We start from the raw sequence: 21,181 nt of genomic DNA, 5'->3' as shown, positions 1-21,181 counted from the left end.
CTCATGGAAAGTATGTGTTCATAATGTTTTGTACACTATTTCCTGTATTGTAGGGAAGCAGAGAAGCTACAGCTAACTTCCTACATTTCTACCCATTTTGTCATGGAGCAAAGAGAAAAATGTGCAGTTTTTTAGCTATTCTAAAAAAAATGCCATGTGGCTGGGATTTTTACATTTTTAAAACAGATTTCCTGCTATTCTACACATTTTGCCATGAGGCTGAGAGAAAATGTTGCAGTTTTATAGCTAATTTCCTGTAATTCTAATTTGTTTTTCCATGGTTTATGACGTGCGCATATGCTATCTGGGGATAGCAATGTCTGTCTACACCATGCTGGCATCAGGGGGTGGTGTGTGGTACGCCATTGATGTCAGCATGGTGTACAGACTGAGCTACAGTCAGACATTGCTTCACAGCCTGTGTGGCTGCCAAAATCATGTCTGAAGTCCTCCTAGCCATTGGGTGGTGCTTTCGTCAAATATCTGTCCCTGCTACTGCCAGGGATCTTCGTGCTGGTTGCCGAAGGAGGATCTCTTTTGTCATTCAAATTAATCAACATGCTTGAGTCCATTTACAAGTTCAGTGTTTCAGACAGATAGTAAGCCGGCCACTCTAACACGGAAGACACAAGAGAACCGAGCAGCACAGTGAAATCTGAAGGATTACCAGCTAGCTGTCAATATGAACACTGAGTCTGTTGTCATCGTTTCTGCTGCAAGGACCCCCATTGGTAAATAAGTTCTGAATCTGTCTGATTCCACACTAAGGCAATATTTTTCAACATAGCTGGCTACCTGTATCAATAAGAATTGCCTGTATGTATATTTATTTGTTGCATTTACTTATCACACGAGATTGGTTTTGTAGCGATGCTGACGTTCCTTGAACGATCGTGTACATTTTTCCAGTCCTTGTTTTGACAATGTTCTTATTTGTTCAACAACATGTTTTAATGTTTTTGAACCTATCAATTGAACAGACCATGACTGTCGTTCATTGTCGCGAGCTACCTCCTGACCAGGATTTCCAATGGTTCGCTTATGCTGAACCTTGATTGGTTGCCCCACCCTCTGCCCAGATTCTCGAAACAGCGATTGGCTGTTGGTCATAGTACCATGGACCCGCAGCTACAGTATTGGCGATAGGCTGGAGATCAAACCGAATGGGGTTGGGCGTATTTTAGTTGGACGGTGTCTTTGCAACCTTTAATCAATCAATACATTTGTTGATGATAATGTCTGTTATCTTGTTGTCTGATGTAATGCAGTGGGAGAGTGCTGTCACACCATGGAATCATTACTAATGGCCAAGTGCATTTCTCAAAACCCAGCTACCCGTTGTAAAGCAATCAATGCCCTGCTCTTTTTGTGGATACTGAATATAACGTTATTTCTCAACTTTATTCTTCTGTTTCACAGGGTCTTTCAATGGTTCTCTGTCAACTGTGCCCCTCCAAGATCTGTGCTCTGTGGTGATCAAGGATGTCCTGAAGAGAGCCAACCTTAAGCCTGAGGCGGTGTCTGAGGTCATCATGGGGCACGTTCTGACAGCAGGTAAAGACCATCTGGAACGGAACCCAGTCTGTTTATTATAGCTGTTTATCAGCACTGACCTGCTAGCTACTTAGTTAATAGTTCCATGTGGCTCAGTTGGTAGAGCATGGTGCTTGCAACACCAGTGTTGTGGGTTCGATTGCCACAGGGGACCAGTATGATAAAGTTAAAAAAAATGTATGCTCTCACTACTGTAAATGGCTTTGGATTAGAGTGTCTCCTAAATGACAAATTTAAGTGCAGTGGTTCCCAACCTTTTTCGGTTAATGTACCACCAATGGATTTTTGCACTGCCCGGAGTTCCCCTAAAGTATCCCCTCATGTGCATCTTCAATTACCCCCTGTGGATGGGTCGATTACACCCAGGGGTTCTAAACTCAGCAAAAAAAGAAACTTCCCTTTTTCAGGATCCTGTCTTTCAAAGATAATTTGTAAAAATCCAAATAACTTCACAGATCTTCATTGTAAAGTGTTTAAACACTGTTTCCCATGCTTGGTCAATGAACCATAACCAATGAATGAACATGCACCTGTGGAACGGTCATTAAGACACTAACAGCTTACAGACGGTAGGCAATTAATGTCAGTTATGAAAATGTAGGACACTAAAAGAGGCCTTTCTACTGACTCTGAAAAACACCAAAAGAAAGATTCCCAGGGTCCCTGCTCATCTGCGTGAATGTTCCTTAGGCGTGCTGCAAGGAGGCATGAGGACTGCAGATGTGGCCTGGGCAATAAATTGCAATGTCCGTATTGTGAGACGCCTAAGACAGGAATGTCAGTGTTCTGCCAATGGCCAACAAAGAGCCCGGATCTCAATCCCATTGAGCACGTCTGGGACCTGTTGGATCGGAGGGTGAGGGCTAGGGCCATTCCCCACAGAAATGTCCGGGAACTTGCAGGTGCCTTGGTGGAAGAGTGAGGTAACACTCACAGCAAGAACTGGCAAATCTGGTGCAGTCCATGAGGAGGAGATGTACTGCAGTACTTAATGCAGCTGGTGGCCACACCAGATACTGACTGTTACTTTTGATTTTGACCCACACTTTGTTCAGGGACACATTATTCAATTTACGTTAGTCTATCTGTGGAACTTGTTCAGTTTATGTCTCAGTTGTTGAATCATGTTATGTTCATACAAATATTTACATGTTAAGTTTGCTGAAAATAAACGCAGTTGACAGTGAGATGACGTTTCTTTTTTTGCTGAGTTTCGTACCCCTGGTTGGGAACTAGCCATTCTAATCCTCTGATATCTCTCTTGCAATCATTCACTTCTCACGCTCCCAATCCTTTCCTCTAATCTCCTCTCCTCCCCAGGTCATGGGCAGAACCCAGCCCGTCAGGCCAGTGTTGCGGCAGGTATCCCCTACCCAGTGCCTGCCTGGAGCTGCCAGATGGTGTGTGGATCTGGGCTGAAGGCAGTGTGTCTGGGCGTTCAGTCCATCCAGACTGGAGAGTCAACCGTGGTGGTGGCTGGAGGCATGGAGAGCATGAGCAGGGTAAGATGGAGGGAGAAGGAGGGATATGAGAGATGATTGAGAGAAGGCGAGAGAGGAAGGGGGGTGTAAGTGAGAGAAAGATGGGGTGAAATCAATACCATTCTACCAAATGTCCCCATTAATCGGCAATTACTCTTTCCCCTTTGACCCCCAGGCTCCCCACACAGTGCAGATGCGGGCTGGAGTAAAGATGGGCGACACCACCATGCAGGATTCTATCATCGCTGATGGACTGACTGATGCTTTCCACTGCTACCACATGGGCATCACAGGTCAGAGGACCAGAGTTATAGTTATTGATATCAATGTGTAATGGGAGATTCCAGGTGAAGCAAAGGGAGATCAGTCGCTGATAATATTAATCACATATCAATCCGGTTGCACCAAAGCAGAGAAAATGTCTAGCTGGCCTTTTGGAGACAGGCCCTTTATATTCTAATCAGACGGCACCGAGTGTTACCTAAACACCAGCCCGAGAGGCTTGTAGGAAGTCAAATTCATGGTCTAGTGACCATCAACCTGTGTCACAAACAGAACACTGGAAATCAGGTGTATTACAGAAAGGAAAATATGCTAAATATTGTGTTAATGACTCTTAACTGAATATGAACTTTTCATCTTACACAATGTAACTGATATTTTTCAGTTCAATAAGGAGGAACATTGGGGTGTCTTAATCCAGTAGGGAATGTTGTCTTCATTTTCTGGATGTAGCTGAGAATGTGGCTAAGCAGTGGGGTGTGAGTCGCGAGGCTCAGGACCAGTTTGCCACCCAATCCCAGAACAGAACCGAGGCTGCCCAGAAAGCAGGACATTTCGATCAGGAGATTGTTCCGGTCATGGTGCCGTCCAGAAAAGGCAAGGAATTTGTTGTGCTGGTTTATGAACCCCGAGACCTCAAGTGTGCTCAAATCACTTACGGCTGGGTGCATGACCCAATGGTTCTTATATCGCTAACCACCATTCCTTAGAAGTGAATTAGATGACCAACACCTATTATTTCTCTGCTTAATTAAATGATTATTACAAATGTAGATGTTTCATGAACTATATTGTAACATTCCGCTCTCCTCAGGCCCAGTGGAGGTGAAAGCAGATGAGTTTCCTCGCCATGGCAGCAACATGGAAGCCATGACTAAACTCAGGCCCTGCTTCCTAAAGGACGGCAGCGGCACCGTCACCCCCGGCAACGCGTCAGGTACGCAACGCAGGGGGCACTCATCCTTGACGCACTGTGATGTCACTGATCTCGCTCAACTCCATTATCCTTTGGAAGGTTACCAGTTGACCATTCCAATTACATTATGTCTGCTGATTCTCCTGGCGTAGTGATCTAGATTCTACATGGTCATGACATATTTCAGTTGGGATACAGAGTTGCATACCGCCAAACATTTATTTTGTTGTTATATTAATTGCCATGTATTCCCTCAGGTATAAATGATGGAGCTGCAGCAACTGTTCTAATGAGCCAATCAGAAGCTCAGAAGCGAGGCCTCAAGCCAATGGCCAGAATCACCTCCTGGGCTCAAGCTGGCCTTGACCCTGCAATCATGGGAACTGGGCCTATCCCAGCCATCAGGAAAGCGGTGAGAACCAATCAGCAAATGTTCCGATGTGTATAACTCTAGAATGACTTGTGTATAATCCTTTTAATTTGAAAGAATGTTCACTGATTCTTTACCAGGTTGCAAAGGCCGGTTGGCAGCTGGATCAAGTGGACCTGTTTGAGATAAATGAAGCATTCGCTGCCCAGTCCATCGCTGTAGTGAAAGAGCTCGGACTCAACCCAGATAAGGTAACTTGATGAACCATTATTTCAACACTATTGTTTGGGGCAAACAGTTGAATTCCGCATCTTTGGTCTCTCTCCCCTGTACAGGTGAATGTGACTGGAGGTGCCATCTCCCTGGGACACCCCATAGGCATGTCTGGCTGCCGGGTTCTGGTGACCCTACTGCACGCGCTCCAGAGGACTGGGGGTCAGAGGGGTGTGGCTTCTCTCTGCATTGGGGGAGGGATGGGCATTGCCATGTGTGTAGAAAGGGTGTGACTGAATACAAGTACACTGATGCTGCATTCAGGATCACATTATTGGTCTTAAAGGGAACGTTTAGAATGCTTTATTACACAACTTGTTTCAGCAGTGGTGGTAATTAATTTGTCACGTCACTGAAAATTATGTAATTAGGTGAAAGCAGCAAAGGTCTCTATTGTGGACCATCCAATACTGGTCCTTCATTTTCCATAGCATATGTATAGCAACGTATTAAGGTTAAGAAGCTAAATTCTTTCTGCCTGTGTGAACCTAGTCATTGGGCAACATATGCTAGTCTTTTTTCCATCAGCAAATAACTATCAACTGCTAAACAAAGGTTTACATGACTGGACTTGTTCACACCCAACCTAATGAGAATGCAGCCTTCCTATTTGTCCTGTTCTCTCATGGAATGACAGCAATGTACCTTAATGCTCTATGAACTGTAGAATGTGGTTTAAGACAGCAGCCTTCCTTAAATATACAAGTGCCCAAAGACGGCGTAAACTTGCAGTACCTTAGCTTGCAGTATCCTGTTTTAGGTATGAATGTACTGTTTATTACCTGTCCACTTTCCAATACAGAATAGATGAACTGAACTTGTGCTTTTTCAAAATGATGTAGTTTGATTTGCTATGACAACTACATGTTTGTTTTATAGTAATACAGACCAGAATAATCCAGCAGGGTTTATTTGTGTCCAACAAAATCAGTTACATTTCCCAGATTAAACAGGTTACCACATGGGAACAAGCAGAGTGCACAACCTATGACGGAACAGCCAAGAGCTTGTATGTATAAATACAGAGACAAAGCCAAGCGGACCAGAACCACATTTGGGATCTAAGAAACCCAGGGCAGATTCCAGAACCAGTTACAGGATACAGGAATGTCTACCCGTCCATCTGTCCTGATGCAACGGCGTCTTGGTACGAAGGCCCACCCTCCTTCTGGTCTGGGAACAACTTGATGAGGTCATCGATACGGAGGATAGTGATGGCGGCCTCTGTGGCAAACTTGAGGCTCTTGGTCTTCACCATGGTGGGCTCGTACACACCAGCCTGCTTGTTGTCCCTGGGTTTACCATTCACCAGGTCCAGGCCAATCCTTTAGGGGAGAAGATGACTTCAAATGAGAAACACGTCACAGCCACACCAATGTAGAGCTCATCTAGTGCACCAGACTAATAATGAGCTGGTTGATAATCTGAATCAGGTTAGTTCCAACTGGGGTTGGAACAAAAGCCTTCAGGAGGGTAGCTCTCCAGGAACAGAGTTTGAAAGCTGGGATGCAGAGCTACTGCATTGTAAACTGCTGGCACTTCTACAACTGAAGCTCATTGGGTTCACAACATGTTAAGCTGTGATTAACTGATACAGAAGCAGAATACACAAACCATTGTGACATTAAAAATGTCCAGGCCAGAGTAGTGGCATTACAGCTCAGGGGAAAACTGCAGTCTCCACTCTGGGCCAGCATGCTTTCTCCCACGCGTATCACTGCATACACCACTGATCAGGTATAGCAGCAAATTTAAAATGGGAATGTTATGCGTCCTTGTAGTAAAACTTGACCAAACGGGTCTCAAGCTCAATGGCATCTAAAAAAAAAAAAAAATATTCACTTAATGGCATCAACACAAACACACATGTTGAAATTCATATCTAGTGACGTAGCACACTGACCATTTGAGGTTTTTGCGTTCGGGGTTGACCTGGGCCTCGTTGTGGAAGGCTCGGAGCTTGGCGACCAGGTCAGTGGAGTCCTGAGCAGCGTTCACAGCCAGGGTCTTGGGAATGACCAGGAGGGAACGGGCAAACTCTGCAATGGCCAGCTGCTCACGAGAACCCTGGGAATGGACAAGACATTCACAGATCACACAAAACAATACCCCCCCCCAATCATTTAGGACACTTCACATCTTTAATTCGGTTTAAAAAAAATGGAAAACAAAATGTATTGTTTCCATATGGGAAAACCCATGAAACTTGATGGGTTTCAAAAGCAACAATACCTCTGATCCCATCTAGACAATCAGGACAGAGATAAAGAAGCAGTCATTCCCAGGTGTATTTCTTTACCATACTAGTGGCATAGTTCTCCAGGTAGATGGACAGGGCTGCCTCCACAGCACCACCTCCTGGTACAACAGACTTGGACTCCAGCACCCTCTTAACCACACACAGAGCATCATGCAGGGACCGCTCCATCTCATCACACATGAAGTCATTGGCCCCACGCAGGATGATGGAGGCGCAGGTACGGGCCTTGGTACTAAGAGAAGAACGGAGGAGAAAAGGAAAAGATGGAGATGTGAATAGTAACGGGATAGAGAGAAAAGAATGTTACAAATAAATGTGCTAAAGCAAAACATTGGTAAAGATAAGATGGTTGTACATGATCAAAAAATTAGTGATGAGAATAAGAATTCAGTTCCTGTTCTTACTTTTTGACCAGGATGAGCTCATCGTCACACACACGCTCCTGCACCACCTCCTCACAGTGGCCCAACATGGCTGTCTCAAATGTCTCCTCTCCCTCCAGGTTAGACAGGGATGGGCAGATGGTGGCTGAGGGACAAACAGAAAAAAACCTACTCAATTCTGGGTAACAAACTAACTGGCAACATGGTTGCTTTCAGAAAATAGTTTAACACTCACTGAAAAAGAGAAAACAGTTTCAGTTGTGTTGACCTGAACGGTTATGACATTTATCAAAAGGTAAACAAAACCTGTAGCTACCTCCCGTTGCCTTGGCGATGCGTTTGAGGTCCCGCTTGAGGACCCTCCTGATAGCCATGGCTCCCACATCCACAAAGTACTTGAGGCACATGTCATCGATGCCCCCAGTTGTCAGGATGACGTTAGCACCAGACGCCAGAATCTTCTGAATCCTCTCTTTGGTGATGTCAGACTCCCTGGAACAGCAAAATCAACATGAAGACATTGTGTGTCTCTTGTACAAACCCTGTGTATGTCTCTCAACAAGCCATGATGACATGAACAAATCACCCTGTCTTTAGAAAATAACTGTTGTCCAGCCCAAAGTAGTCGTATTACAGCTCAGGGAAGAGCTGCAGCCTGAACTCTGGGGCAGAATTATTTATCCCACGCGTATCACTGCTAACACCACTGAACAAGTATAGCAGCAAATTTAAATGGGAATAGTCTTACGTTGTCATGCATGTGGCAAGGCTTGATTTAAAACAGGTCTCGTACAAATAGCCTGTTTCACATGTCCAACGTACCTCTGTCTGATCTGGTCTAGTTTCTCTGGGTCATTGATGAGGACCTGGACTCCCATCTTCATCTTGGTCTTCTGCAGGCTGAAGTCCAGACACGCCACCTTGGCGTTGGTCAAACGCTTCACCATGCCTACAGGGGGACCAGACCCAGTCATCACACCATTGAACAACAGAATCTTAACCCTGGTCAAGATAAACCTAACCCCACACAATCACTGATCTATTTTACATAGAGCAAACCTGCCTGACAGAATGAGGAATCATGTCAGCTGCTCTATTCATGACATTTTTATCTGTAATATTAGCCTACTACTGTCCCAAGCCAGGATGAACCTATACAATAAAAATTCATTAACACGAAATCTTTATCATATAGATCTGCCTAACAAGCAAATCTAGTCATGGTGGCATGTGTGGCCAGAAAAATAGTGCCACGGCTCATACAAGAAGCACCGCAACCGTTACTTTTCAAAGCCAGCTTTCTGTCTCCCACGCGTATCACTGCGTACACAACAAGAACAAGCATAGCAGCAAATTTAAACGGGAGTCTGTCAATTGCATCAGATGGTCATTTCATGGTTGTACTGTTACGGAACTGGCGCAGTCACCATCAACAATGTTTTACAAATGTACCTTGAGACCCTACAGTGCAATTGAGTGCGTATCCATTGACAAGATAGCTCTCCTTCTGGCTACGTCCGTGGGCTTTGAGCACGTTAACGGAGTTGATGGGGTACCTCGCCACACCCTTCTGATCCACAAACTTCACTGCCAGAGTAGCGTCCACCACCATGTTGGCAAAGAAGTCTGCATCACTGAGGCGGTCACCGGTCAAGGATTCAAGCTTTTCTATAGGATGGAAGTAGGATTTCACAGCTTTCATCAATGGTAGTTCCTGCCGAACTACATTGCAGACGCATGCCAAATCCAACAAACCCTGGATAGGTTAACATATCAGCTAACCACATATATAGCAATCTGATGCATGACTACACAGTTGATGAAATGGCATGCAACCATTGGTTGATGCAATGCCTAGGCTTCTAGTCTGCCTGAAACTCTACCAAAGCTACCAGGACGTGACACCCAAGACACCATTTCATTATTAGAATTAAATCAAAAAATAGTTACACGTCGCAAATGATTTGGGATGGTATTAGTCGATACTTTGACTCCAACTATCAATTTGTAAAAAACAATGTTTGTTGTTGCTAGAGCGTTAGTCGGCTGTACCTGCGCCAAACTTTAAAAAATCCTATAGCTTGCTCATCTTTTTAAAACTACAATATGTAACTTTTCGGGTAACCTGACCAAATGCATAGAAACGCGAGTTATAAATCTGTCATTCTCATTTAAAGCATGTCCAAGAAGCGGTAGATCTGTTCCATGTGGGCCATTTCTAAGCTTCCCGTTCTTAAGTTTAGTTTTTGCATACCAGCCTCAAACAATATTTTTGGTTATGAAAAATAAATTTCACAGCAGTTTAGATACCATTATTCTTTACACTTGCTTGTCATCACAGAAACTGTAATTAGGGACAAAACACATTGTGAATAGACTTGATACGGGTAGCTTCCAGCTTTAATTGTAGGCCAAATTTCCTTGCCAGCTTACAGCTGAAGCAAACATCAATTCCCTACCCTAGTACTTTGTGATATGCTAACTAACGCAAAAAAAAAAATGCTGATTTCAAAGCAGACGGTCACCAAAAATGTTATCAATTCACGTAGTCTCCCTAGCCACTAAAACCCATTCACATCGTCTGGTTTCCACTAGATTCCATAGCCAAATTCTGCCTCATGAATGAAGTCACATTTCTTAGAGACAGCACACTTTCATTAGAGATTGCATCTTAAAAAAAAAAAAATCATAGCAATTCCCAATAAAATAAGTCCTGAATGGAAGGGATTGTCTGTCATCTGTAGCCCCATGAAATCAACTAAAACAAGCTCAATTACTCAATGCATACACACCCCCCTATTGCATTCACCTGTATTGTGAATAGAGTTGATTTACCCAGTTTATCAAGAGTTTTACTATTCAAATACATTACCGTTGTTTTAGGTGTTAGATGATTGTACAATGATTCAATTAATGCATACATGGCTGCCTAAAAAGTGAAAAAAACAATTCCCAACTGTAATGATATCGAACTCAGACAACCAATGACTGAACAGAGCAATAGCTGAGTTGATCTGTCTGGATCAAGTGCCATTCTGTGAATAGTTAATACAAAAAAAGGTGGTATCGTTTTGGGATCAAATAGTGATACTAAACCTGGTATCGAAGTCAAACATGTGGTATCATGAGAGTAAACAAACATGTTTCCTGCACTTATTTTCATGACTGATAACTTATTTTATGCTCTCAGCCAACACACTGAGCTATATGTTTGGAATACAAAGCATGAGAATTGCAATATCCAAATATCGTGATAAAATCTTATCATGAGCAATTCCCAGCCATACTTATGTGATCCTTTAAAGCAAATGACAGATATACAGTGAGAGAATGTCAAGTGTACAAAGCTGTCAAGGCAACGGGGTGGCTACTTTGAAGAATATCAAATACATTTTGATTTGTTTAACACTTTTTTGGGTTACTATATGATTGCATATGTGTTATTTCATAGTTTGGATGTCTTCAATATTATTCTACAATGTAGAATAGTAAAAAATAAAACCCTTGAATGAGTAGGTGTCCAAACATTTCACTGGTTCTGTGTGTGGGAAGGAGAGGTTTCACGTTAGTCAGTGAGCAGGAAGAAAGGATACACTCCGATAATCTTGGAGGACATGGAGGTCTTAGCTGCGTTGACCAGACACTCCCTTCCCAGGTCATCTGTTGCGATGGTCAGGTTCTCATTGATGTAGCGTACTGCCTCCCTAGTGGGAATGAAAGATATTTTAACCTCCACGGGAGCGATGTGTTCGTAGTGCTAGGTAGCTAACGTGCGCTAATGTGATTAGCATAACATAAGTAACAAGAACATTTCCCAGGACATAGACATGTCTTATGAGGGCAGAAAGCTTAATTTTTGTTAATCTAAATGCACTGTCAAAATTACAGTAGCTATTACAGTGAACAAAAATGTATGTTGTTTGAGGAGAGTGCACAAAAACCTATCACGTCACCTGGTTTGATACATTCACCTCTGAAGGTAAATAATGTACTTACATTTCGGTCATCCTGAGGGTCCCATAGATAAAATATAGCATAGTTTTGTTTGATAAAATCCATTTTTATATTCAAATGTAGGAACTGGGTTCTACAGTTTGAACCCCTTCTGTGATACAACATTATGAACTGCAATGCAATGGTTGATGGGATCAGTCGTAAACTGATGCCATCTAGTGGCCAAAATCTAAACTGCACATAAGACTCCTAAGTGATATTATGCCTTGCTCAAAGATGAAGAAAAAAATATGATCTCACATGTTTTTTTCTTTTGTATTATCTTTTACCAGATGTGTTATATTCTCCTACACTCATTTCACATTTCCACAAACTTCAAAGTGTTCCATTTCAAATGTTATCAAGAATATGCATATTCTTGCTTCAGGTCCTGAGCTACAGGCAGTTAGACGAGTGTCATCTTTGGCAGATTTAAAAAATAATAATTTAAAGGGCACAATCCTTAAATTAAGAGCTCTGTTTACAGAACCAGGAATTTCACAGTTCAGTCTTGTAGTGGAAAACTTTCAGAAGATTAGAATCAAACAGATCTGTCAATAGCAACAAATGCTCTTCCGCTATCCACAGAAACACCTCTCGTCAACCCCCAATTTGTTTACACATTAGTGCTACAATTGCTAGCTACAGTTGTGTGTTATTGAATATGATCTTATTGAAAGAAACCAGAGGTGACTCATTCCAAACAACCACTAGTTCTTTTATGCTTTGGTTGACACATTCATTCTGGAGACAGTTAACAGGCAATACAAAGTCTAACAACCCTGTCCTTGTAAACAAAGTAATGAACCAGAAGTGGAGGGGAAAAGGATCTCAAAAGGCTGATAATATGCAAAACAATGGTGTGGAAATTGGATATACTGTGGCATGATTCTTACTTGCAGGCCAGGCGGTATCCACTGATGACTGAAGTTGGATGGATCTTCTGCTTCACCAGTTCATCTGCGCTCTTCAGCAGCTCTGCTGCAATGATCACCTTTAAAACAAAGGAAAGAACCATATGAATAAGCCAGGGAAGATTATTTAATGAATAAGATGATTATATATAAATAAATAAATGTGCCGTTATTTCATATAGAGGTGGCGGAATGGAGGCCGTCCAACCCCTTCAGACAATGACGGACAGTCTCTCTATCCCGTTAGCATAGCCGAACATCTGTAGAGGCAGATGAGCGGTACTAAAAACAGGAAGCAGGTCATTTGAACCATGAGTGTGACTAGGCGGGTTCAGGCCAACCTCCACCAAATTATGTTTACTTGATCAAATTGAAATCTAAAATATTAAAAGAGTCTTTCGGGTAGGAATATATCAGACAACCTTCCCCTTGACCTTTGTTCTGAGCAGCTGTTTAAGTACTCACCACTGAAGTTGTCCCATCCCCAACCTCCTTGTCTTGCAGCTCAGCCAGTTCACACAGCACCTTGGCTGCTGGGTGCTCCACCTCCAGCAGTTTCAGGATGGTAGCCCCATCGTTGGTGATAGTCACGTCCTAAACATTAGAGCATTTGTAAGAACTTCTTCCGTCAATCTGAATGGTACACAAGCCACATCCAATTAGACTGATGGCGGTGACTATAATTGGCCACAAGTATTTACCCCGATGTCATCCACCAACATCTTGTCCAGCCCGACCGGGCCAAGGGAACTCTTAACGATGTTGGCAATGGATGATGCGGCCATGACTGCAGAAGAAACGTGGGCACACAATCAAAGCTGATTCCCTTGCCACAAAAAGTAACGTTACACTAGCTGTATTAACTAGCTAACTATTACAAATAACTACCAACAATTAAATTCACCAATCTAGAAACAATAGGACAATTACGAAACTGTTCAAACTGTTCTGTCAGTTCTATTAGGAGGGGTGGACGAAGCCAGCCACTCCGTCAAGACAATGACAGTGTTCTCTCTCCCCCATTAGCATAGCCGTTCATTCTGGGATGGATGAATGAACGGTACTAAAAAATGGGAAACGCCTAGGAACTATTTTTTTTGGGGGGGGGGGGAGTCATGTTGCGCACAGGGATAGGTAGCTGGTAGCGTTAGCGACTCCCTAACGCCAATGACACAATGCGTATTAGTAAGCCAACGTTAGCTAGCTAATATAGCAACTTAGCAAGCCTAACTAGCACGGATTAGCTATAATATACTGTTAGATAATGTAGCTAATATTGATTTATTATACAGCTTTTTATACTAACGTGGGCAACACAATATGCTTAGGTAGCTAGTTGATTAACATTATATCTTGCAAATTTAAGAAAAGGGAGGCGAAACTACGCATTTTTTTCCCCCGCACGTGCTGCGGAGTGCTAGTTAGCTAACCATTGAACTCCGTCCGCAACTCTCCCGCAGACACCGATTAAAACACAAATGGCATAAAATGCGACCCAAGAGATAACAACATAGCTCACCATTTTGAGAACGAACGGACTCGCCGGTCGTTCTCGTGCCGAACACGTTTAACGCTCCATCCATTAACGACATCTTGGACAAGCTAAAGAGACAGAAGAAAGGAAACGAAGTAATGAACTATGGGTAAACCGGTGGGGAACCAAGGCTTCTGGGTAAAGATTAAGAACCGAGAATAGACGAGAACATTCCAGAAGATTAAATTTTAAAACAATAATGGCATCGGACAAAAATAATTTTCATTACGAAACCAATGTATGCCTAAGACTGTATATAGCGATATACATGTATCACTTTTTATTCAACTGCTATATGATGAAATACATTTCCCAGCATTCAAAGATCCTTGTTCCTTTTTGTGGCTGTCTTGCTCATGGTCGGCGGGTGCCCTCTACTGGTTGGCTGTGCATATGACACTCACTTTGGACCACCGATGCCACAGATGGTATCAATTTGTAGGACAACAGAGAACTGTCAAATCCTATTGTAAAGACTGAGGGAGAGCTTGTTCAATTGTCCATTTGGCCAAGGTCTTCACAGGACACTTCATAGTGTTGGTGGCGATGGCTGTGCAATTGTTTTTGTTAAATAATAGTGATTCATTTGATTTGTAATCAGTAGCCTAGACTGTTATATTGAACCTTTATTTAACTAGAAGTAATGACAGTCTTATGTTCTCAAGTAGCACAGCGTTCTAAGGCAATGCATCTCAGTGCAAGAGGTGTCACTTCAGTCCCTGGTTCAAATCGAGGCTGTATCACATCTAGCCGTGATTGGGAGTCCCATAGGGCGGCGCACAATTGGCCCAGCGTGGTCCGGGTTTGGCTGAGGTAGGTAGTCATTGTAAATAAGAATTTGTTCTTAACTGACTTGCCTAGTTAAAAGGTTAAATTAGAAAAAATGTAGCAGATCACTTTGGCAGGTGTTGTAGCACTTGCTTGTATTTTCAAGAATTTTCCATACCAAAAACAAGTACAGCAAGTCAACAGTAAGTTTCCTATATCAGTTGATTCTGCAGGGGGGTGGGTCATCCACTTTGAACTCATCCTAAAACCCTCATGAGGCACAACATAACCAGCTGTAATTTGTATACAATCTGTAGTTCTCACAGCTAACAGTAGTCTTTGATTACAGACTTGTTTTACTTACTGTATTGCTTAGGCCTATATGGATGTCTTTGTGCTAAAATAATATCTATCATTGGTCAGTTGATGCTCTGAATAGCACTCATTCAACCTTGTGTATGAATTTATATTAGCCATCATGGGTTTTTCAGTCATGGGTAGCTCACAAGTGTATTTGATCAATGAATAATTGTTCAACAAGTCACGGAAACCCACTTTGTCTTTTATTTATGACCTCAAATACATTTGTTTTATCGAGCAATGGCAACTAGCAGTTTAAAAAAAATACAGTACACTTAACTTAAACATTAAATCATCATATAGCAAACCTATGGCATACAAGAATAACTCTCCTAAAATGTACATCTTTACAAAGTGTTTACAAATCAAATGTAAAAAAAATAATTAATAATTAAAAAAAAAAAAGTGCAAGAGTCAATTCAATTTCAATGAAGGTTGACAATCCCCACCAGTGAAACACGAGAAACAAATATACAATGAATAAAAGAAACATACTTCATATTTTTAAGTTGTTTTGGATACATTTACATGATATTGTGCATTCCAACTTTTCATTTATTATTTTGATAAGGAAAATATAATCAAACAGTGCGTAAAACAAAACTACATTTTTTTGTAACATTCACAGTAAACAAATGAACCAAATTTTATCCAAAGTGTCCCGAAATTCATCAAGAAGCCAACAAAGTTATTATTCTAAATTACAAACTGGCTGTGGCGGTTCATAATAGCGATGAGTGGGGGTCAAGAATTGTTTTTTGTTGTGGTAAATAAATAAGACATTGTAAGTTGGAGACATTGATGAGATCAAACATGAAACAAATTCTCAATAAGTGTGGATCCTCACTACTGAAACTGTTCAGTGATGTCCGAGTTAAAACAAAAAGTAAACTCAAATGTATGTGACAATCTACCCTAACATGACATTATTGTGAATATTTGAATGAATCAGGATGATATTCAGGCATAACGTGTTTAGAAAGGGAGTGGGAAGGGTGGCGTGCTGATCAGTAGTGTGAAGGTGAGGGGTGTCCCATGAAGTAAACAAAAAATTTGACCCGAAATTCTGTGAGGTTGAAGAGAAATGTACATCAAAACACAATACTGCACTCATTCAACGCTCTCCTCCATGGTCCCTCTTAGAAAAAAACGTTTTAAAATGAATAAGATAAAATAACATTTTAGGTTCTTCCTATTAAGATGCACTATGCCACTCAACCTACGTAGTGTATGTAGAAGACTAAAATATACTTATTACCATTTTCAGACGCACATATTCAAAATAAATAGATAACTCCTATTGCGGCTGCTTATTGAATATCAGCACACTTTTCTCTTGATTTTAAGATTTTTCTGTTTAAAGCGTGATCCCCTAGTCATGACCAAGGCGTTTGAGCAGGTTGAGAAAACCCAATCATTATATTAAGACTGGTATAGGCTATCTACTGCTTTACATCACCACAGCCCAATGTAAAATATACTCAACCTAATGAACAGAAAGGTACTATGTGTGGAGGCTCCATGTTTAAAAAGGCACGTGGATCCTCTTTATATTATTGCTGATAAACTGTCCATACCTAGCCTATAATCCTGAGCTAATTGCAAATTCATTAAGCTGCTTGCACAGATTGTGTTAAATTGGTTGACACTGTATTATGCACAGTTAAAACAGTACCACTGACAACTAGTCACATAGGATCATCCCTCGGATAAGGGGTAAGCTCAGCTATAGGAAGTTAAATACGCTAAAACAACCTTTAAAAAGTAACTCAAACAAAAGTTCAAAACCTTGATTAGATGGTTGTTAACTAAAATGACATGGTGTTCAAAAGATCAAATTACAGCAACATAACTCAAATTCAGCCAGTGCCATTTCCTCATCAAGAGATGCTAGCAGACTGCAGCAGTGTACCAAATTACATTTTTGGGATGTCAGTATTTTTGTTGAAGGGGGAACGGTTAGAATTAATGGATAGTTATATATTTCTTACTATTACTACTATAACAGAAATTAGCAGAAATATCTGTACAGTACATGGAATACTAATTTCCAACATCTCTAAAAGATGGGTCTGTATGCTTCCCTTTAAATGGTTAAGCCCATACACTCTGAGCCCCTAGCTACACTGTTGTACTCAGCAATAGCATCCAGTTTGCTAAAATGATCACTTTGACCATTTCATAGTTATTTTTCAACTTATCTAAAATAGATACGGAAGTCAATCTGCTTGACATGGAAGACTGTAAAAAGTGCTGTGGCGGTGGAGTGCCTCTGTAGTACTAATATGTTCCTGTACATGTATGTTGCCATGACTACTCAAGTGCAGTATTTGGCATGTTGTTTTGTGATATGTTGAAATTTTCCCATGTGACTTTGGCAAAGCTGCAGTATTGCATGTTGCGTGTGACGTTGTACCGGTGAATCAGGCAAAAATGCATATTGGTACTTTTTTGTCCTGAAGACTCTGGCAAAGCTAAAGACCTGTGTGGTTGTGTAGTGTTGTGCGTACAGTAGTGTGTTGAATTGACCATTTAGTGTGTCATTCCCTGTTAACAAACCTCCAGCCGTTTAGTGTTATTTGTTGTCATGAGACAGGCAAAGCTACAGACCTGCTTAAACTACATCTACTACTATGTTCATATGGTGGTGTGTTATGGGTGGTCATGGCAACTCAGGCAAAGCTACTGGAGCTGAGGCATTGGAACTTCTCTCTGAGTGACTGGACGATGTTGGGCTGGTTCTGCTGTGCCGGCTGCTCCGCCCAGAGGTACTCCTGTAGACGCTCCCGGTCCGTCAGCCCACAGGAGGACCTCGACGGGGTGCAGGGCAGACTCTGGGTCTGGGCTGGCCCTCTGGAGCCACCACCACCATCGTTGTTACGCTGCCCGGAGCAGTCCTGATCCCGCTCGCTCTCATCCTCAGAGCGGATCTCCACGTAATCGTCATCATCGTCGTCTCCATTGTCCTTGAAGTTGGCCAGGTAGTTCTGGGTGGCTGTGAGCATGCTCAGCGCGGAGGCACGGTTCAGGACCACCACCTGCTGACCATCTTGCAGGGTGAGGTCAGAGTGACCGTGACCGCAACTGGACCGCTCCGGGAGGCTGCTCTGCCGACCGGCCCGGCCCAGACTACTGGGACCATGGAGTCTCTCTGAGGAACTCTGGACCACAGCCGGGCCACGGTTGGACCCGGTAAGGTCATTCTCCTTCTCCTTCTGCTGCCGTTCGCCCAATGAGCAGATAGACTGGCAGCGGCTGGTAGGTGGTTTAGAGGAGGACGAGGAAGAGGAGGCGGAGTTAAAGGAGGTGTGTCGTTTAATAGAACTGTACACATGCTCCTCCTTCTCACTGGGGGCAGAGACACAAGAGCTCCACCGCTGGGTGGGTGAGGTCTCTGGGGAGGGAGGTAGGATCTTTAGGGTGGGGACGGAGCAGGCTGCTGTGAGCCTGCACTGGGGGGTGGAGGACCGTATCCCCGACACAAAGCTGGCCAGCTCCCCGTTGCTGTAGGTGGAGAGGAGCCAGTCATCCTCCAGCCCTAGGCCCAGGGAGGAGCAGGTCTCAGGCAGGGATGGGGAGGAGGCCAGCCCTAGGTGGGAATGGTGCGATCCAGGAGGACCCGGGCTGCTGGAGCCCTGACCTGGAGGGTCTTTAAACATCACCTGGTCATACAGCTGGGAGTACTCGGCTATCCTCGCACCTGAGAGAGAAAGAGAGAGAAATATAAATAAAATACACAGAATTCATGTTTAGTCCTTTTATTAACCAAACAAACACTGTCAGGTCCAACATTATTGGCACCCTTGATAAAGATGAGCAAAAAAGACAGTATACAATTGGGAAATACATTATTTTATACTAATACAATTGCTCAGAAAAATAGATTTTGTTCAACAGGTAATAAAAACTATTCTAAAAATGACTGGCACCCCTTTTCAATACTCTAGCACCCTCTCCTTACAAGGATAACAACACTGAGCCTTTTACTAAAATATTTTATGAGATTGGAAAACACATTGGGGACGATCTTAGACTATTCCTCCATACAGAATATTTCCATATCTGGCCTCTTCAATTCAAACCACAGGTTTTCAATTGGGTTCAAGTCCAGAGACTGAGTTGGCCATTGCAATATGTTGATGTTGTGGTCAATAAACCATTTCTTTGTGGATTTTGATTAGTGTTGGGTTATTTGTCTTGCTGGAAGATCCACTTGTGGCCTTTGTGTCAGCTTCCTGGCAGAGGCAACTGGGTTTTTGGTTAAAATGTCCTGGTACTAAAGTTCTTGATTCTGTAGACCTTAACAAGGGCACCAGGACCATTGGAAGCAAATGGCGACCTTGAATACCATTAACAATGTGGTTTGAATTGAAGAGGGCAGTCCATAAGCTACCAAGCTTGCTAGGACAGAACAGATACAACTTCAATTAGCACTGTGGTGTGAAGTGAAAGGTGTCAATGCCTTGGCCAAAGCCATGGCAGGAGAGTTTCACAGCCTACCCCACCCAAATCCAGAGGCCTTTGAAGCCCTCTCCCGCTGTTCAGAGACCATCCCCTGGAATGTTCTACAAGGAATCTGCCTCCAGAAAAAAGCTTATCCAAAGTGGGTGTGACACCTACTCCTGCTGCACTGCTGCTTAGATTCCACCTGGCGATCTGTTCACCGCCTGCCCTGGCCCGTCTCCCAGTCTGGTACAGGTACCCTCGCCACACTACCCACTCTCTCCCGAGCTTTCGATCGCCTCCAGCACACACGCACTGTTGGGGTGAGTGACTCTGAACTTACAATGGCTAGCTTTATGCCATTTGCCTTATGACTCCTGCATGCTTTGTTGACTATGAACTTGCTTGTTTACCCAACCGTGGGACAGACTGTTTGTTCCCACACTCGGTACTCTGACTCTCTATTGATTACACAGACTCTTGGCCTCCCATCCTATTCTAACCACTTTGTATTCATGTTAACTGATGAAATTGCTATACAATATGACCTTGTTGCCATCGAATGCACATTCAAATGTCATAAATCATCACTGCAGAGCTCTCCCTGTTCTCAGCTGTGCCCTGATTATACTACTGCTGATGATATCTGGAAATGTGCATGTACACCCTGGCCCATCTACTGTTGCTAGCCCCAATTCTGACTTGTGATCTGATTTCTGCTCTCGTAAAAGTCTGGGTTTTCTGCACATTAACATTAGAAGCTTATTACCTATTACCTAGAAGCGTATTACCTTTTTATTTTTATTTCACCTTTATTTAACCAGGTAGGCTAGTTGAGAACAAGTTCTCATTTGCAACTGCGACCTGGCCAAGATAAGGCATAGCAGTGTGAACAGACAACACAGAGTTACACATGGAGTAAACAATTAACAAGTCAATAACACAGTAGAAAAAAAGGGAGTCTATATATACATTGTGTGCAAAAGGCATGAGGAGGTAGGCGAATAATTACAATTTTGCAGATTAACACTGGAGTGATAAATGATCAGATGGTCATGTACAGGTAGAGATATTGGTGTGCAAAAGAGCAGAAAAGTAAATAAATAAAAACAGTATGGGGATGAGGTAGGTAAAAATGGGTGGGCTATTTATCAATAGACTATGTACAGCTGCAGCGATCGGTTAGCTGCTCAGATTTTTATTTTTTTACCTTTATTTAACCAGGCAAGTCAGTTAAGAACATATTCTTATTTTCAATGACGGCCTGGGAACAGTGGATTAACTGCCTGTTCAGGGGCAGAACGACAGGTACCTTGTACCTTGTCAGCTCGGGGGTTTGAACTCGCAACCTTCCGGTTACTAGTCCAACGCTCTAACCACTAGGCTACGCTGCCGATAGCAGATGTTTGAAGTTGGTGAGGGAGATAAAAGTCTCCAACTTCATCGATTTTTGCAATTCCTTCCTGTCACAGGCAGCAGAGAACTGGAACGAAAGGCGGCCAAATGAGGTGTTGGCTTTAGGGATGATCAGTGAGATACACCTGCTGGAGCACGTGCTACGGGTGGGTGTTGCCATCGTGACCAGTGAACTGAGATAAGGCAGAGATTTATCTAGCATGGACTTGTAGATGACCTGGAGCCAGTGGGTCT

At 42.8% G+C, this 21,181-nt stretch overlaps 3 protein-coding genes and 1 non-coding gene across 4 annotated transcripts in view; 1 reads left to right on the top strand and 3 right to left on the bottom strand.

Annotated features, from left to right (window-relative positions):
* Positions 1–499: 499 nt before the first annotated feature.
* acat2 (acetyl-CoA acetyltransferase 2) lies at positions 500–5,693 on the top strand. The gene is made up of 9 exons (XM_035763558.2): positions 500–731; positions 1,420–1,554; positions 2,875–3,056; positions 3,211–3,328; positions 3,771–3,914; positions 4,132–4,254; positions 4,491–4,645; positions 4,744–4,854; positions 4,939–5,693. Exons 1-9 carry the CDS (start codon positions 683–685, stop codon positions 5,107–5,109), a joined length of 1,188 nt encoding a protein of 395 aa, XP_035619451.1. The 5' UTR covers positions 500–682; the 3' UTR covers positions 5,110–5,693.
* Positions 5,694–5,770: 77 nt separating this feature from the next.
* On the bottom strand, positions 5,771–14,114 carry tcp1 (t-complex 1). Its single transcript, XM_035763556.2, has 12 exons — positions 13,946–14,114; positions 13,128–13,213; positions 12,892–13,020; positions 12,409–12,506; positions 11,113–11,223; positions 8,972–9,153; positions 8,342–8,468; positions 7,836–8,011; positions 7,541–7,664; positions 7,176–7,368; positions 6,780–6,943; positions 5,771–6,201 (listed from the first exon to the last, which is right to left on the bottom strand). The coding sequence occupies exons 1-12, from the start codon at positions 14,016–14,018 to the stop codon at positions 5,988–5,990; spliced, it is 1,677 nt and encodes a 558-aa protein (XP_035619449.1). The 5' UTR covers positions 14,019–14,114; the 3' UTR covers positions 5,771–5,987.
* On the bottom strand, positions 13,364–13,504 carry LOC118376784 (small nucleolar RNA SNORA29). The gene has a single exon (XR_004824093.1). It is a non-coding gene; the product is annotated as a small nucleolar RNA SNORA29 (small nucleolar RNA).
* A 1,155-nt stretch (positions 14,115–15,269) lies between the features above and the next one.
* LOC118376782 (pleckstrin homology domain-containing family G member 1) overlaps positions 15,270–21,181 on the bottom strand; it is a 163,163-nt gene continuing 157,251 nt past the window's right edge. Inside the window, 1 exon segment of the mRNA XM_052523927.1 lies at positions 15,270–18,788. Coding sequence (XP_052379887.1) covers positions 17,761–18,788 — 1,028 coding nt within the window. The 3' untranslated portion in view covers positions 15,270–17,760.

This window comes from Oncorhynchus keta, chromosome 8, assembly GCF_023373465.1.
Source record: "Oncorhynchus keta strain PuntledgeMale-10-30-2019 chromosome 8, Oket_V2, whole genome shotgun sequence".
Lineage (NCBI taxonomy): Eukaryota > Metazoa > Chordata > Actinopteri > Salmoniformes > Salmonidae > Oncorhynchus > Oncorhynchus keta.
Note: the sequence above shows the minus strand (reverse complement) of the source record. Positions and strands in the feature narration are given on the sequence as shown.

Bases quoted from the DNA above. Each gene is read 5' to 3' on its own strand.
- acat2 (XM_035763558.2), top strand. From the start codon at position 683: ATGAACACTGAGTCTGTTGTCATCGTTTCTGCTGCAAGGACCCCCATT. The intron at 732-1,419 runs GTAAATAAGTTC...TCTGTTTCACAG, and splicing joins TGCTGCAAGGACCCCCATTG to GGTCTTTCAATGGTTCTCTG. The intron at 3,329-3,770 runs GTCAGAGGACCA...TTCTGGATGTAG, and splicing joins CTACCACATGGGCATCACAG to CTGAGAATGTGGCTAAGCAG.
- tcp1 (XM_035763556.2), bottom strand. From the start codon at position 14,018: ATGTCGTTAATGGATGGAGCGTTAAACGTGTTCGGCACGAGAACGACC. The intron at 12,507-12,891 runs GTGAGTACTTAA...TTTGTTTTAAAG, and splicing joins GGGATGGGACAACTTCAGTG to GTGATCATTGCAGCAGAGCT. The intron at 8,469-8,971 runs GTACATTTGTAA...GTCCCCCTGTAG, and splicing joins TTGCACTGTAGGGTCTCAAG to GCATGGTGAAGCGTTTGACC.